The 16,817-nt window shown below is 41.1% G+C and overlaps 1 protein-coding gene across 2 annotated transcripts in view; it reads right to left on the minus strand.

The window, feature by feature from the left end:
* Nucleotides 1–968: 968 nt before the first annotated feature.
* Nucleotides 969–16,817, minus strand: part of Rpi (Ribose-5-phosphate isomerase) — a 32,166-nt gene continuing 16,317 nt past the window's right edge. Inside the window, exons 2-6 of one of the 2 annotated variants that reach the window (XM_022831824.2) lie at nucleotides 5,623–5,683; nucleotides 5,008–5,184; nucleotides 2,753–2,970; nucleotides 1,560–1,768; nucleotides 969–1,187 (exon numbers count right to left, since the gene is read on the minus strand). In XM_022831824.2, coding sequence (XP_022687559.1) covers nucleotide 1,187; nucleotides 1,560–1,768; nucleotides 2,753–2,970; nucleotides 5,008–5,184; nucleotides 5,623–5,683 — 666 coding nt within the window. In that variant the 3' untranslated portion in view covers nucleotides 969–1,186. Of the gene's footprint in view, nucleotides 1,769–2,752; nucleotides 2,971–5,007; nucleotides 5,185–5,622; nucleotides 5,684–16,817 lie in introns of both variants that reach the window. The other variant, XM_022831825.2, reaches the window with a different exon arrangement.

Consider the following 16,817-nt stretch of genomic DNA (forward strand, 5'->3'; position numbering starts at 1 on the left):
TCCGCTGTGACCTCTCTGTTGATCATCCATAAAGAGATTTAAGCTACTGCTGCGCTTTGGATAGTCTATAGTTTGTACATAAAGTATCATATTTAGCTGTGGTATAGTCATACCGTGACTATTAAAATTCGGTTTATATTCACGTATAACGACGGTGGCAATTTGTCCATGTTGTACGTCAGCTGTGAGCCGAACAGGGACGACCCTAAAGTGATATCACGCGGTGTCGAAGTGCGCAGAGAGGAGCCCTAAGCAACGACATAACGACTACAAAATCTCTTCTCTTCACAGAGGAAAAATACGCGTTTGGAGGTCGGTCAGTAAGCCTAGTGGGTAACTGCCAGTTGTTGCAGGCCTAGCAGCAGTTTGAAGAAGGCCGGCTTTACCACATCGGAACTCATGGGATTGCGAACGTTTAGTTTTCCCGAATGCCCGTCCCGTACATATCAGTCAGTGCAATATTTTTCTTCGCGGACTGTCGATTGCAACAGCTCCGATCATCGCTTTTCTATCCATCTCCTCTATGCGATCAAACGAAGATCTTATAGCTGTCATTACGCTAAGCCAAGATATGTAAACGAATTGACAATTTTCAGGATCGTTAGGTTCAGACCAAACTGATCATTGTTAGTAGGTCTTCCCTCTTTTCTGAACTTCATGGCCTTGGTTTTGTTCAGTAGCACTGATTATTCACGGTTATTAGCGCGCATTGCAGATCAAATATGCGTGCATTGCGCATGACGAAATCGTCCGCGCTCGGGATTATCTGACAGTATTGTTAAACAGAAGCCGGTGATAAAAAGCATGAACATTAAAGGACAGACTCTGTAAACCTGTTTTTTTCTCTCACCTTGACCTTTTCTACCACAATCACAGTTCTCACAATCATAAAAGTAAATTACTGATGGTGTCCCGTTCGAACGATTTTCGCAACTTTTTGATTTAAAAAATCAATGAATATTTCAAGCTTTTTGTGAATACTGAAACGTCTCTCTTTATTGACACAAGGGGTGCGTTTCCATGCATACGTCGAGCTAAAAAAATCTGTTTTGAGAATCCCTGTTGACCTTTATTGTGTTCTAAGTTCCTCACTTGTCCGTTTTGCGCAATGAGTTGGTTAGTATTTGTCCTCTGTTGCGAAGGGACCCTATATTACACTATCTGCAAAAAATAAGCTCTGCAGAGCTCTTTTGAGCGATAACAACAATCATATAAGGTTAATTAATATTGGATTTATAAAAAAATAACTGTTATTATTATGTCATTTGCTAAATGAACACAAAACTAGGCTAAGGCAGATGTAATCGCATAAAAGATACTACTTTGTAACACACGTGCGCAAATTTTACACACAAGGGACACTCATGCTAAAAACTGATCAGTTTGCCACACCCATAGGGGCAAAGCAATCGTGGAAGGGGAAGATGTCATTACAATAATATCATGCAACAGCATAGTTCATTAACAAATTTTCGAACGCAGGACTTCATCGATAGAGGTCACCTAGTCAAAGACAGTATGCATAGAGAACATATAATAGGATGCCAATCGTACTCAACTAAGAATATTTCCCTGCCGTCCTAACGATTTTCACTGATCCGTCTTGCTGGCCATAATATGCAATTTCAGCCATTCCAAAAAAGAGGCCAGTCTCGACAACCCCAGGAATCATTTTCATTTTCACCGAAGTTTCCTCCCAGTCGATCTTCTTATCGGAGGGAAACGGGCAATCCAGAATAAAGTTTCCATTGTCTGTAATCACGGGGCCCTTGTTTTAAGGAAAGAAACAAAAATTCACACAAACAGGTTAATATATGCCACAGAGTAAAGCGGGCGCGATGGAATAGAGCTTGATTAACCTTCAAAGTGGGCTGCAACTCGACATTTGAAACATTATAAATTTACCACAAAAGAAGCCAATCTAAACGCCGTGCAAAACAAAAAGTCGTTAAAAAAATGCTTGTGTACCTGACTACTAACGCGCACTTCAATTTTTCTATGATGTGCACATAGAAAGATTGTCCCTGTGTTTCCAACTAGGCATACGCCAAATCCCCTGGCTATGAAATAGTTAGCTTAAACCTATATAAGATTACATGAATTTAGAAAACTTGAACACTTGTTGAAATAGTAAGACAGATGTAGGGGAAAAGGGCTAGACACAAAGCGAATTCCCGTTGACTTCGCTTTATAGTGCTTACTGTTTGCTTCTATTTTCACCACCGCAAACGAAGTTTCAATATCGTTTCCTTTAAGATGTCACCATTATCTGAGCGGGTGCTCTGTTTTAGACACGCTCTTCTTCTTTTATTTACTATAGTCTATATCTTTTTACTTGAGGCCTACCTCGTAAAAATATGCAAAGTGCTAGGATATCAATATCATTAGGCTAGGGTCCCTCTTCGGAAAAAGTTACATATTTCTTTAGTGTTTTGATATCAAGGTTCTTTAGGAGTTCGACATCTGTACAACTGCTACAAAACGAGTCCTTCGAATAAATAGTATGCGTGAAAAAGTATTCTTCATACCTTCATGAGCTGAACTTCAATCTCGCGCCAGGCAAACAAAGACAGGTTAAAGGACAAAATGTTTGTTACCTTTTCTTGACCCTTTCCACTGCATTAACTAAACGATTAGCATTTACAAACGGTAAAACAAGCACGAACGCCCATGTCTCAGACACAGCTTAACGTTATGTTAGCACTGCAAAGAAGCGACCACAGCTTCTGTCCTATGACATGCTAACACGAACCATTTTATTGACGGCGTATCGAAGAACAGGCCTGCAAGCGAGGATCTTGTTGATTTTGTTCATTGAGGGCACGTACGCCATTGGCAACACCTCAACAGGTATTCCTTTCTTCCAATGTTCACCTAAATGGGTCGAGTCCTTGCGATAATCCGCCACTATAACGAATTTGCTTGAAGCCGCTGCGACGATCTTCTCTTGTGTTAGACATCCGCCGCCGCCTAAAACCAATGGGAAATATCGACTGGCACAACGTTCATCGATGCGTTCAAAATGGAGCGAACTAGTAAGCCCAGTAAACTTTGTAAATAGAGAATATGTTTTGAATAATAATAGAAAATTGGCCAATACGATACTTAGCAGTATTATGGGATACATAAGGAAATATGTATTTTAAATAATTCAATCTTATTTAAAAGTCTCTTTTATAAGAGTCATTACTTTGAAAATTAGTGAGATGAGTGCGGGTCTGGAAAGCCAGTAGTGTGTGTCGTTTTCCGGAATTTATGTAAATAAACCAATTTAGTGATATATTGTTAAATCTTTTACTGCCCAAAAGAAATAACAGATGAATCAATACAAATATAATGCCGTAGAGGCGCATAGTTTTGTGCCTTTTGCTTCAGGCTTTATAAACCGAGAATGCCGCCGTAATAAAAGAAAATAAAAGTAGTAATCAAACAGAGATCACATGCATGAATTACCAACATAACAATAATCAAAGTATTTTACTAAAAAAATAGGCGGCGAAATTTGACAACTATGAACTAGCTAAAAAGACTTTTGGCCCCTTAGTAAATCAAAGGCCGGATGTTATGAACTTCTGTCTAGCTTCTAAACATCTGCTTGTACCGATTTCTCGGAAATATTGCGTTTCTACTTAGAAATTTATTTTTCTGCACTGCGCTGTTTAAAAATACCACCAAAAACAACATCTGCAAAAAGTATACAAGAGATCGTGTACGAATATTCGAATTAGTCGGCCAAAAGAACTTAATGGAAGCGTAAGGTTGCCTTTGCTGAAAAAGATCCCTAATAAGGAAGACGCTAGCGGATCCATGTAACGAAAACACGTGCACTAGTATAGATGCTTGGGTATGTAATCCCCGCAATTATACAACTTTACTTTTTGAGAATGTATATTTTTAGACGGATTGTCAAGGTTGTTGAAATTTCTGAGAAGTACGTTATTAAGCTGAGTTTGGTTTTTTTTCATTTTCTTGACCGAACCACGTCGTCAATCAAACGCATCGAATGAGCTTCAAAAACTCGCGCGACTTAAAAACCCACGGAAGCGATAGTTTTGACACCGTGAGTATAATATTATGCAGGGTCCTTATAAAATACTGACAATGGACTATTAACTTCAAATTTATTACTATAAGATGCCGACATAGATAGTACTGAAAATTACTTCCAACACGTATGTTTCGCTTAGTCGTTACTGGAGCAGTTCTTGGATTAGTGAAATCATTCGTCAGAAACAGGCACCCTGAACGTTGCGCAATATCCCTTGAAGTTCCAAGGATATTGTTACGCTATTTTAAAATGCTTTTCCCCATCCTTTAAGCGTAATAATCAATTCGAGATATAGTAAGTTGTCTGGTTTGCAAAGTGCCAGACCCTGAATTGATCAGACTTTTTAGTCAATTGCAAATACAGGAAATCTTATTAGAAATTAAACGGTATAAGCCACTAAACCGAAACGTGGCGCAAAGTTTAGCGCCTTGATAGATACTAAAATACTTAAGTACCTTGCCAATTGAACATGGGGACATCGTAAGTTTTCTCGACGCACCGATTTGTAATTTACTGTATTTGTAAGCCTGTGAGCAAGACAGCCAGCGTAAGCGATGCAACGTTAACTTATTCATCTAGTTAAGATAAACGTAGTCAACACCCCAGGTTCTTTCGTTCCACATATGCCATACCTAGGATTCAGAGGCTGCATGGAATACTCTGGTATCTGCCTTGGCCTTTAAGAAAGCCATCATTATATATTCCTGACTAACTTCTCAAAAAACAAATGGGTACCATAAATGTCAAAGAAGCGGTGATTGCAAAATGTAATAGAGTCTTGTTAGTTCCCAGCTATCGATCTTTCTTTTTCTAATATATCATCGCTACCGCTCTGATAACGTAGGACTAACTTATCACATCGGTCTATGCTAGTCGGCCTAACGGTGCTCAGTCTAAGCTACGCGAGTATCCATTTGTGCCCAGAACCTACGCTTAGTTTCGAAGTAGTTAATAGCTACCCTTAATACATGTGAGGTGAGCATCAGCTTCATCCGTGCCATCGATGGTAATGTCGAGTTCAGGCGTCTCCTCTAGATCAGTGAGCGTCAGCTTATGCGCACGAATCAATTGCTGCGCCTGGAACGATGTAGGTACGCAGACGATGTTCGAAAGCTCACCACCCTTAATGCGTTCCGCTGCACTCGTGAGGTATAGAAGCAAGTGCTTGATTCTTAGTCAGGTAGAGTGAACCATACGAAAATCAGAGAAAAAAAGGTCGAAAGGAAAGGCAGAAGCACTACACGGCGCTTATAAACGGTTTGTTGATTAAAAATTCGTCATATTGTTTTTAACCCGTCGCTTTTTTTAGATGCCACGTGGATTTCACTTAAAGTTCACAATAACAGGTGGAGGAATCAGAAATGTGCTGGCTCTGTACTATACTTTTCTCATTGTCAACCCAGAATTCAACCCAATGCATGCAAAGATAGATGCCCTTGTAAGAAGTGTAATTATTTGCTTCGTGTTTTACTATCGTAGCATCAATTGCAGTTTCCTAAATGATGCCACGATAGTAGAAATTATCTTGTTTGTTATTGATAGTTCTCAATGGTAGTTGGTAGCGAACGCTATACCGAGCCTTTCCACAGCGTAGACAACGGTGCTTCCACTGCCGATGCCCATAGCGAAGTTACTCTGAAAAGAAACCACATCGACTAACACACATCAATAGATATTGTGGATTCTACAAAATCATTAAAAAATATATAGAAAGCATATACTTGCATTTGATTTGGCTTGGACCGCAACAGACGTCGCTGGCAAACATTTTGCCTCGAAAATGAGCTTTTCTCTCTTTTGTAAAAATATCGCCATTGTTGACAAGAAAATGCCATCTTTAAACTACGTGGCCAGCTAAGGTTTAGTTCTAGATATTCGCGAAGCACATAGCTCTCAATAGCTACTTTATCCAAAACAAAGACTAGAAAACTCCGGCTCCTCGTTCAAAACAAGACCGTATTGGGTTTTGACCCAATCGGTCGATCTCTCACCAGTAGTGTCATCGAGTTCAACGAGTGTTACAAGCACTTCTAAACATTGTCTTGTTCATCGCAGAAACTTGATGTTTTCTAGTCGCCCACCAGTAATTATCCCAGTGGAAAGGTCGTATTGATAAGCTTCACATCCGTAGAACACGGCATCCGATTTTAATCTTTCTATTCAAACAGCTCCGAAAGGTGACTGGGTCGCTCGGTGCCGAGCGCCTAACTGATGGTACCACATCAACTAATAGGACTGAATTGATACCGGTCTCACTAGAAAACGGATAGACATTACGGTAGTAGTTTGTCCTGTTATTGGCTGATATGATTGAAAAACATGATTGTCTCGTTGAAATTATGATCACCTTGTTCTGTCTGCCCCGCGGCGCACGAATCGTGTTGAATTAATCAAGATTTGTTATTTATAGTATCTTTCAGAAGATGCGTCCTTTTCTTCGAAACTTTTCTCGACACATTTACGTAAGCATAAAAGGCAAATCGATATAAGAGAATAATATAAACAATTTATCAGCCTCGATTTCAGCTTTTCTCGTATCTTACTTTCGATTTTGTGTAAGCAGTTATAGTCAAACAAATCAAAGAATGCTTTTGTAAGTGAAGTACATCTTTGACTCAAGAGCCGTAAGCATTTCACGTCTCAGCCTCAGCTTTATCTTTTCCCTTAATAAACCTTATTTGAATTGTATAAACACGAATACGGTACGTTTTCGGTCTATTACACCCCGTGTGTAACTCATAAAAACTGGAACTGGACTTCCTGCAAAAAGTAAGTGATGTTTATTTAGTGATCGAAAGTTTTGATTGATTGCAAACGACAAAATTACATGGCTGTATCAATTACATATCATACACTAGTACATAGACCACAATTTCAATTTGTAAATTAATAAAGTTCCCATAACTAGGGTAAACGCCTATCTTATGCCATAGGAGCACACCACATCATAAAATAGAGACACGTCAAAAAAAAAAGTATCTACTAATAGCGACTCCACGTACTTAACTTCGCTCAACTATTTAGTGAAAGACGAATCGTTCATCTAGTGTCTGCGATTTGGCGTTTTACTCAAATGCCATCACCGGTGCTTAACATTCCTGTCGGTATCGTTTATTGGTTTCTACCTTGTTTTCGATATCCTATCAACACAAACAAATAACGACATTAATACGGTATAATATATTTTAATATGATCGAAAAAACAAACACACACACACACACAAATACAATAGCACAAGTAAAAACGAAAAGTCTGGTTTTTATTTACCTCTTTTCGCCCTCCTCCTCCCCCACCTCTGCTTCACGGTTTAGCCGGTTCTTTCCACAAGCGTCCCCATTAGCCATCATCTGTCTTATCATTATATACCCGCTATTGTTCCGCTGTTATACTTCAGCCGCAATTTTCTGGCTTGAATGAACTTCTTACATACGTGCAGCTTCACGGTCTTGAAGCCTCTTGGGTTGTTTTTTTTATATTGTGGCGGACAGCGCGTCCCCCGCTGCGACGGTGAAGCGGTGGCGTATTGCAGTTTATCTTTCCGCAAATTTCGAAAATCCATTTCAATCCCACCATCTCTCCCAATAATAAACGCAATTAGGCGCCAAGCACCGGCCAACTCATCCAAAAGGGTCATTTGATGAGTTGATGGCACCGATGCCGTTCAAGTCTCGACACCGCCGCATCCCCGACGACAAGAGCGGAAACAATAGAAACGATACGTCTATATTTAAATGTAATAGCAGTCGCAGCAAGCGAAATTCAAGGCGGCTGACACCATCTTTTGCGTTGGACTCCGGCGACAGGGGGAAAATCGGTGGACCACCATCGTTACCACCGATTCCGATTATGCCAGCTAGTCAATCAGCACGACAATGAAGACGAAGAAAAGGATTTTGATGGTGAGGATGTGGTGCCACTGGATGCACGGATACCTCAGCAAACCCAACGATTCGCAATCATGCAAAACCTAGTGGAAATGATCATAGCATTAGTAGGAGACGGCCACAGTGCTTGTACTGTCGGAAGATCAACTTCGTAGCCATCGTGGTGCAGTTACTAGTGCCGGCGGCACCAGCAGTAGCAGCGCGATTCATTGGTAGTAATGATCAGCGGCAGAAATAGCGGGTCGCTGGCTCGCGCGCACGACCGTGGCGCCAGTCGGCGGCCGACGCAGGAATTTCGGAACAGCAAAAGCATCGACTAGTCAGAAAGCCGCAGAACGATTGACCAAATGGATGGATGGTAAATGGAAAACGAAAAGCCAATGGCATGAAGATACCACGTAAATGTATGCGATAATTGGAACCGAACGGGACGGCTGTCGACAGCTTCGGTTTCGAGTGCGCACGAACGTGACATGTGATACGTGAGAGTGTGAGGTCTCGAGGTCGGAAACCGTTGGACCACATTGTTGTTTTAGATGGTAAAGCAAAAATGAATTGGGGGGAGGGGGAGGGGGGTAAGGGGCAAAAAAAGCCTGTAGACTCGCCTTTCGACGTTCAAGCCGATTTCCAGACTGGCATCACTATACACCGACGTCGGGAACTGATGGATAATTGCAATGATTGAACTCTAGCAATAGTCTGCCCGGTAGCAATGATCTTCTGAATGGCAACACATCACTGTACGACGCGGCAAAAACGACTGATCATCGTTAACTGGCTGTGCGGAATTAACAGGTGTCACATGTGTCCAATATTAATTTTTCGGTTCGTCGAGTGGAAGACTGATGGTATGGCGGCGAAGATGCACTCGTCCAGGGAAGGCGATTTGCTGCAGGTCTTCGTGAAATTACAAGCTGTCATCTGAGTGAGCCAAATTACAGTGCCTATCGAGGATACAGGGCATGGTGAGACTGTCTGTGAGAACATAGAATCTACATTCGCAAATACAAGCCTAGAGGCATCACGACAACAAAGAAAGTGTACAGTATTGTTTGGATTTGAAAAGCGAATAGAAACCAGGTGACAGTTATCAGCGATGGTTGCGGGACGTGGGTCTTTTTGGGTGCAGTGCGCACGATAGTGCAATAATGAAAAAAAAATCGGTGCGAGGCTAAAAACGACGAACGGATGCGTAACAAGACACATACTATAAATAGCCTTCGACGTGTTTTTTTCCCGGTTAGTACAACTTAGACGCTTTTTCTGCTGTCTATACTCAAACTTATTGGAGATATAGTTTATATGACCAGAGTCATACGAGAGTATTAAGCACAATCATAAGATTACTATAGAGTAGGCACCAACTTCCAATGAAGTTAACTGTCAAAAGCACAACGATTTCAGACTCGCATTGTACTTTAAAATTAAAAGACCTTTGTTGATTTAAGCCTGTTAGTAATTACCCGATTTTGAACCAATAATTAGCGTCAAAGTCACCTATCCATAGGCCCAATGATTGCATAAATTAAAAAAAAAACATTAAATAAAATTTATCTGAGTGATTGTACTGTGCTCGTACGTTTCGTCGTTTTTTCGTCACTCTGCGATACCTAAACAGGATGTACATCCTCAGGAGCGTATGCCGTCATTATTTTTGATATTAACAGGTACTTAACTAGACCAAGTCATGTAATTCGAATATGCCGATAATTTTGACGTGTGTGATAATGTGCTTCCTCGTAAATCGTTTAAAGAAAGGTAGGCTGCCACCAGTAATTTCAGGTGCGTGCTAAAAATGGCTAGCACTTTTAGATCCAGGGGCATGTTCTTCAGCACTGTTCAGAGCTATCCAAGCTCTACGACGTCTGACAAGATAGAATTTGCCACAGCTTTTGTAAGCTCGCATTTACGTCCCGTTATAGCTCCAAATCCGAATTTTGAGAAACATGATTATGTAGGACAGATCAATATTGGTGTTTGTATATAAGATATTTTGTTTATGTAGAACCTACATTTAAACACGCTTTTGACACGATTGCAGATGTTTAAATCAAGTTAAAGAGATTCTCATAATCCAGACTTCACAGTCCTGCCCGCTGCACTGCAGCGCCATACACGACAAAACCGTGCTCGAATTTATTCTGAGTGCTAGAATTTTTCGACATTGAAAAACGCAGTCATTTACGGAATAGACGTTACACGCTACATGCACGTATGTAGGTTTCGTCTAATCCGATTCGTTTGTTATGCACTTGTGTTGCTATACCGATTGGTAATGCAAGGTATTCGTGTGTAACATGTTTCTGCTTTTAACGTCCAGGAAAGACCCATCCTCTCTGATTTGACATGTGTACGCGTGTTTACTACCTACTATTACCAATATTCTGTTGTATGTTAGACGATGGTTGCGTAGTTCGCGGCAAGAAACTACGTAGGAAGCCTTAGTCGAGCTATTTCATAGGCGCTTCCACACGACAGCGTTACATTGATCACTCGAGGTTGTCATTCGAAACGTTAAGAGCTAACACTTGTCAATAAGCACGTGGCCGTAACACTCAATAGAAGAGGATCTTCGTGCTGTGCCTAAAATGGCAAGCGATGTGTGGTCCTTCACTTTTTTTCCGTCAATCGATGTGCTGACATTGCGCTTCTGTGGTGCTTGTGTGCTGAACATAACAACAGTGCGGTCACACGAATATATGCTACACACAACGAAACACCGACAACCGTGAAGATATCAAACGACTGTACGGAGATAGATGCATCAATAATTGTTTAAATAAGCACGAATAGATATGCCACGAAAGTGCCGATTTGGTTTGGATTTTATAGGATTTGCTCGCTGTACGTCCTGAAAGCCTGACAACGATTCGCTGCATTGTTTCCATCTAAGGCTCCTTGTGCCCTAATAAAGCGCGTGATGCAGCAATATCTTGGTAAATGGGATGGTTCGCTATGAAAACGTCGATTTACGATACGTAGTTTCGCAGCAAAAAAAAACGTGCATTCTTCAACCTAGCTACTGCTGCTACCGACCGCATATAGGATTGCGTTTAAGGACAATGCCAGTAATGATTTTCATTACGTGCTTATTTCTACGAGATACATATTTTTGCACGCAGAGTGCCTAGGACAAACATAGCGTGAACAATATGTGACAGATTGGTACGCGTATGTAAACATTTCATAAGATGCAACCAAATGTTACTCTTGGCCACATTTTTAGGAATCTAATTATCCTTCGAAAATTGTTAGCGAAAGATCATTGTAGCCACCATATTGCATTGCTTGCGCCGTTCCTACTCGAGCGCCACGCCAACTACTGTTAACTCAACGAAATGAATGCCTCATAAAAACCATATTTTTACATTTGACAATTTAAATTATAATGATTATGATTATTCTTGCACGCAAAGACATCAGCAGCGTCCGTGGATTCATGAAGCATGTTCAGACCTCTCATTTTTCTATGCTATCGAATGAAGATTGCGCTGGAGAGAATGGATGGACTTGGCAGTACGTCGTGCCATTTGAGTAAACGTGGTTCGTTCTATCGAAGTCGCCGGCGCTGCAACGATGAGAGAACGAGCCACCGAACAGTTGATGGAAAAACGTATTTCTTCGCAGTGCCTTATCCACGGCCCATGGTGCCGTATTATTTCCTCAGATTGCATTGCTTTTTATTAAACTTTCCATTTTCGAACTCCTCTATTTTGGATATTTGTGCTTGAGCATGAAACCAACGTTACTTAAGTCGTCGTCGTCGTTATGTTCATAAAATGTTCCGTTTGCACTAGCGACTTTACGCCTGGGCTCACGTTTTGCCTTCGAAGGCCTGCAGTCCCCTGAATCTAAACGAGTAGTCATAACGGCTTGAAACAGGACTTAGGTAACAATGTTGCCTTGGTCATTGAAGCTGTGCGTAGCACGTGGATATCCACGAATTTTGATCACGTACGTCCTCCCTCTACTTCAATAGTGAACTTTCGTTCAACGTTAGAGATCTCACGCCACGATTTCCGCTGACAGAGACGATGATGGCAGAAAAGTTCGAACTTTATGTTACGGTCCAATAGGCGTAACTAATATGCTCTTCATGACGAGACCCGTTTCAGCAACGGTGTTTAAACACTATATCTCGTCTTAAACCATACGACTGATTTGATTGTGTATCAGTCAATGATTATGTATGAAATCAAGTAATCAGTGTAGATAGATAGCAAAGTTATAGCAACTTCGCATTTTTCCACAACTTGGGTACAGGCTGCATCGTGTACGGGCGACTCTAGCTAGGGGCCTGCTATCGGCTAAACGAGCTTAAGCTTCTTAATTGAAAAGTGTGTAGAATCTATTGGTTTGCTTAAAAAGTAGACAGAGAGTAAGCCCATTGCAGTAACCTATTGGACCCGGCGATAACAATTCTATCAACAGTCAATCAAACCATGGTAAAAATCGTCAAAGTTAACTTGAGCAACGTAGCAATCCCGCTATCGTTGTTTTTTATGCGCTTTAAATAGATGTTTAAATGCACGACATATAACAAAAGTACGAAATAATACAGCGGTGTGCGATAGTACATTTTCGTATATGCACACTACTTATTGAGTCGGTAGTACAAATGACGTTGGGCAAAACGCTGGTCAGTGAAGCCATTGGCTCCTCGAATGAGCCAGGTATTCACGCCCGTACCACTATACCTTATAAGCAAGGCTTTGAAGTGTACCTACGCAGGTGCGACTAAACGCATGTTTTCTATGTAACTGTAGTGCAATTGTTAGCGAATTGATTTATTGCAGGGGCGGGCTGGGTCTATTAACGATATGTGTTTCGTATAGCGCGGCTGGTAGTTATCTAGCCCGAAAGAGTTCTCCGAAATATAGACATGTGTCAACACAGCACTTAGAGATTCTATGGCAGTACCTCATAAAAGGTGATCGTTCGGATCCTATTTGTACCGTCTTTTGACTAAGGTACGTATTCGATACGGGGACATCAAAGGACGAGTGAAAAACGTCACGGCGACTACTAGCGTGCCCATAAGACATCGATATGGTCGAATCACTTGCTTTCTCAGTAAAGCTGTCGATGACGCACAATTCATTTCCGTTGTCTTAAGCCGTGTGTGTGGTGACGATTTGTTGTTCTAATGTAGCGCCAGTGCACGAAAAAGAAGATTACGAAAAAAAAAAACAGGTTAGATAGTGCGCTTCCACAATGACGCAATACATTAAAAATATATGTATATGCCTCCAGCGGTTCAACTCTAGATCAACAAATGCCTCAACTATAGTGTACGGTATCACAGAATAATGAAGCTTTCAATTGGATAAATGCATGAACTAACTACAAGGTTCATCTATTCCGGCCACCTGTCAAAGACCCAATCTTCTTAGTAAAACACAACTAATCTAACGGGTAAGAGAACTTGCTGTTATTTGGTTCTAAACCATAATACCCCGTTAATTTTTCAAGCCTTTCATCTTATAGCTCACTACCAAGTGGGTATTTTAATCGGTTTTTCGTCGTCAAAGTCACTAACGTGATAGATTTAAGCAATGTTATTCACCGCATTTTTGCCAAATTTGTTTGTATTTTTTGTTTTTGTATAAGCACACAACGTACACGCAGACAGCGACATCGAAGCATACGCTAGCATACGTACAATAGCAGAATTCAGTTGAGGAAGTCAGATCTGGTTTTGATGCTCAGATAAAGGCCTGTTAGGTTCGAAGGCACCAGGAAGCTCGAGTTGTCGGTTCTGCACTGCCGCAGCGGAAGTTTCCGCTGCTTTTATTGTTGTTGTTGTTGTTGCTGCTGCTGCTGTCGTCGTTGATGCTTTCGCTGGTTTTGTTGATACTGATCGAAATTACTTTTAAAAACGACTCAATCAAGCGACCAGCCAGCCGCCAGTGAGCAGCGACGAGGCGCACAAGCAGTCGCGCGCGACGACGGCGGACGAGAGATTTACCATAGACAATTACACAGAGTGGTGTGCACAGCCGGGGGCAAAAAGGAAATAATTGCAAAAAAAACACCAACAGCACACAGCAAGATTCGTAACTGCTGTCGTTGGACTTGAAACGAATCCTACGGTTGTTACCGCTCCCACTCCGACACACCAGTGCCATCGTCGCCCGAAACCCTCTAACTACTGATACGTAGAGCACGTGACCGACTAACCGACAAAGTAGCTAAATATTTATTTGAGTCGAAGCGTCAACAAAATCAGCTTCTTTTCCTCATTGGTGTTTGCTAGCCCGGGGCGTCCATGGACACCGCGGGTAATGTAGTTTTCTCATCTAATCTACAAATTATATTCTGCCGCAATAGTGCCGTTTCCTTTGTCGACGTCGTTGTTCTGGAGAAAGCCCTAAAGTCGGGTCGCTTAGACGCAGCTTCGATTCGAAGCTCTCCCTAGATTGTCATATTGTGGGTCTGTGCCCATGTGGAACGTATTCTTACAAGTGTTTCTATCTGGGACTTCGGAAAACATCGACAGTAACGCTACATATGCGATTTACATGTCTTTTCCTTTGTTTCCGGCGAATTTTCTTTAACTGCACTGGGCAAAACGGACGATGCGATCGTTCTCGTTTTCACAAATAACTTCTTTCCAGTTGATACGACAGTCGAAAAGTATCACCTAATTCATGTTCTTGTAAACGGGCGTATCTATTTCGAATGGCTCCTGCGGAGTGTTTGATACAATTATCTTTTGTCGTCTCTTAAATTATTCCTAAAAAACTCGTTTTGATACAATACAGTGAGCAAGACTTTTTGTCTCGATCTAGTACGCTAGATTTACTAAGAAACCTTGCATATTTGTCGCATGATTTTGACAAGGGAAGAGCCCTTTGGGTGATAGAAGTGCAACAGGGTCCGCAGCGACAGCCTCGCAAACATGGCCGCGAGTATGCCCGCCACGAGCATAGCATTCCAAATGCAGTCCTTCACACTTCGCACATAACTTTGTCCATAGGCAGAAACCAATGTCCTTTGACCAAATCGGTAATTAACTAAGCAGACCAGCAGCTCATGTTTTCTGTAGGCTCGCCATACGCTGAATCAACGGTTTGACTTGTGGCCTCTGTTAAGTAATGCAATAAAAAAAGGCACCCAAGAAAACTCGGCAAGTGATTTATTTCCGGTCAATTTGTCACAGCTGCGCTAATGAATCTTCAAGTACGTTAAGACTTTCGGCGACTTCGTTTTATGACGACAGCACTTTTTGCTCTATGTACAACCCGCTGATGAAACATTTTTTTCGCCGTCAATCAATATCGTGACAAATATCTGGCTTGGTCACATCAAAACTAGTTTAGATTCAGATACAAAGGTACAATTTGACAAATAAGAGCCAGTAGAAAATAATACTTATTCTACTCAGTGTCGTCAAATAGAAAGAAACATTGAAGCTTCACTTTCCCGCAACAGGCTGCTGCTCCTCCTGTAAATGTACAGGAGGAGCAACCTGTATCCTCGCAGATGTACATGCGAGCAATCACCATCTGTAGTTGTTACACAAACGATATTTGCTTAAGCAGATTTTCTGCAGTTTTCAATAGGATACCAATTGTTCTGTTTCCCTACTCGAATCGTTTGAAGCAAAACTTAGTGTATATTTACAATACATAGAATTCATGATCAGCATGAACGGGTACCAAAGAGAGAGGATTTATAAACAATGATACACATGTGATAAACAACAATACAAGACAAATTATCAACCCATATTATACTGATCGCTGAAGGAACCGTACAGCTATTTCGTTTCCTAGTGTGATATATACAAATCATATAGGGCTCTCAGCTACCTCGCATATATATTACGCCTTGCGGCCTCACTCCACGCAAACGAGGCGTTAACTCATACAACGATGGGCTTCTGTACGAAAAAGCAGGAAACAAACGTTATGGTTCTGTTTGCTATACTTAGATGTAGCGCTTAGGAATTGTAGCTAGCGTTTAGTTTTACAAATACTGTGAGGGTCGTAGAATAGTACCCTGTTAATAAACCGAGGCTGGCTTCATATTATGTGCTGAACATGTTTAAAATCGAAGCTGTGCTGATATAATTATCTCGATAGATTTACGCTAAGTAACTACTATCATAAACTCTTCGTCGACCCGCTAATTCTTTTGGACGTACGGTAAGTTGAACGGACGCTCGTCCATTATTTTCATTGAAAAGCTCCAACTTTAAACATACGAATATGTACAAGATTTTTACTTTTACAATAAGGGCTATCGAATGCTACAACTCAAAAACTATCTTCCTTTGTGAAGAAGATCGTGCTAACTAATTGGCTGTTGGCCGGCGCGTTCGGTGACACAACTATACGTAATAGTAAAATTTATTCCAAGTTCAGGAATATGGGTCGTGTGTTTGTTAGGTAAACATGTGAACGCCACTGGCGACAATATGGCACAGTGGGTGGCAAAATCATGTAAAACCGATAAGTCACAGCATGTAGCTAAAAACAATAAGTGCTCTTACTTAAAGGCAATTTACCCACATAACTATTCAGCCTAAATTTGGCTCGTTGAAGAACCTGACGAAACGCAAAACCATACAATGAAGTACACGAAACTTCCCAAGCATCTGTGCATATCATAACTTACTTAGGGCATAGTAGTAAGACCTCATGTTTCCATCCTTTAAGAATAGAAAATGTTATAAATATTTCCTCTTATTGCACACTTGGAAAACCAATGACGTTTTACCTATTGGCTACTTGAGTTCGTCTCATTCTTAAGGAGAACAACAAGGATGTACCCTACGTCCTTTGCCAAACCAATAACAATCAACTCATTTACAACGTTGTATAATCACTACTCCCCGCTAATCAGAGGATCGACTGCAGCAGATATCCTAATGGTATTA

This window comes from Varroa jacobsoni, unplaced genomic scaffold, assembly GCF_002532875.2.
Source record: "Varroa jacobsoni isolate VJ856 unplaced genomic scaffold, vjacob_1.0 scaffold_355, whole genome shotgun sequence".
NCBI classification, from domain to species: Eukaryota; Metazoa; Arthropoda; class Arachnida; order Mesostigmata; family Varroidae; genus Varroa; species Varroa jacobsoni.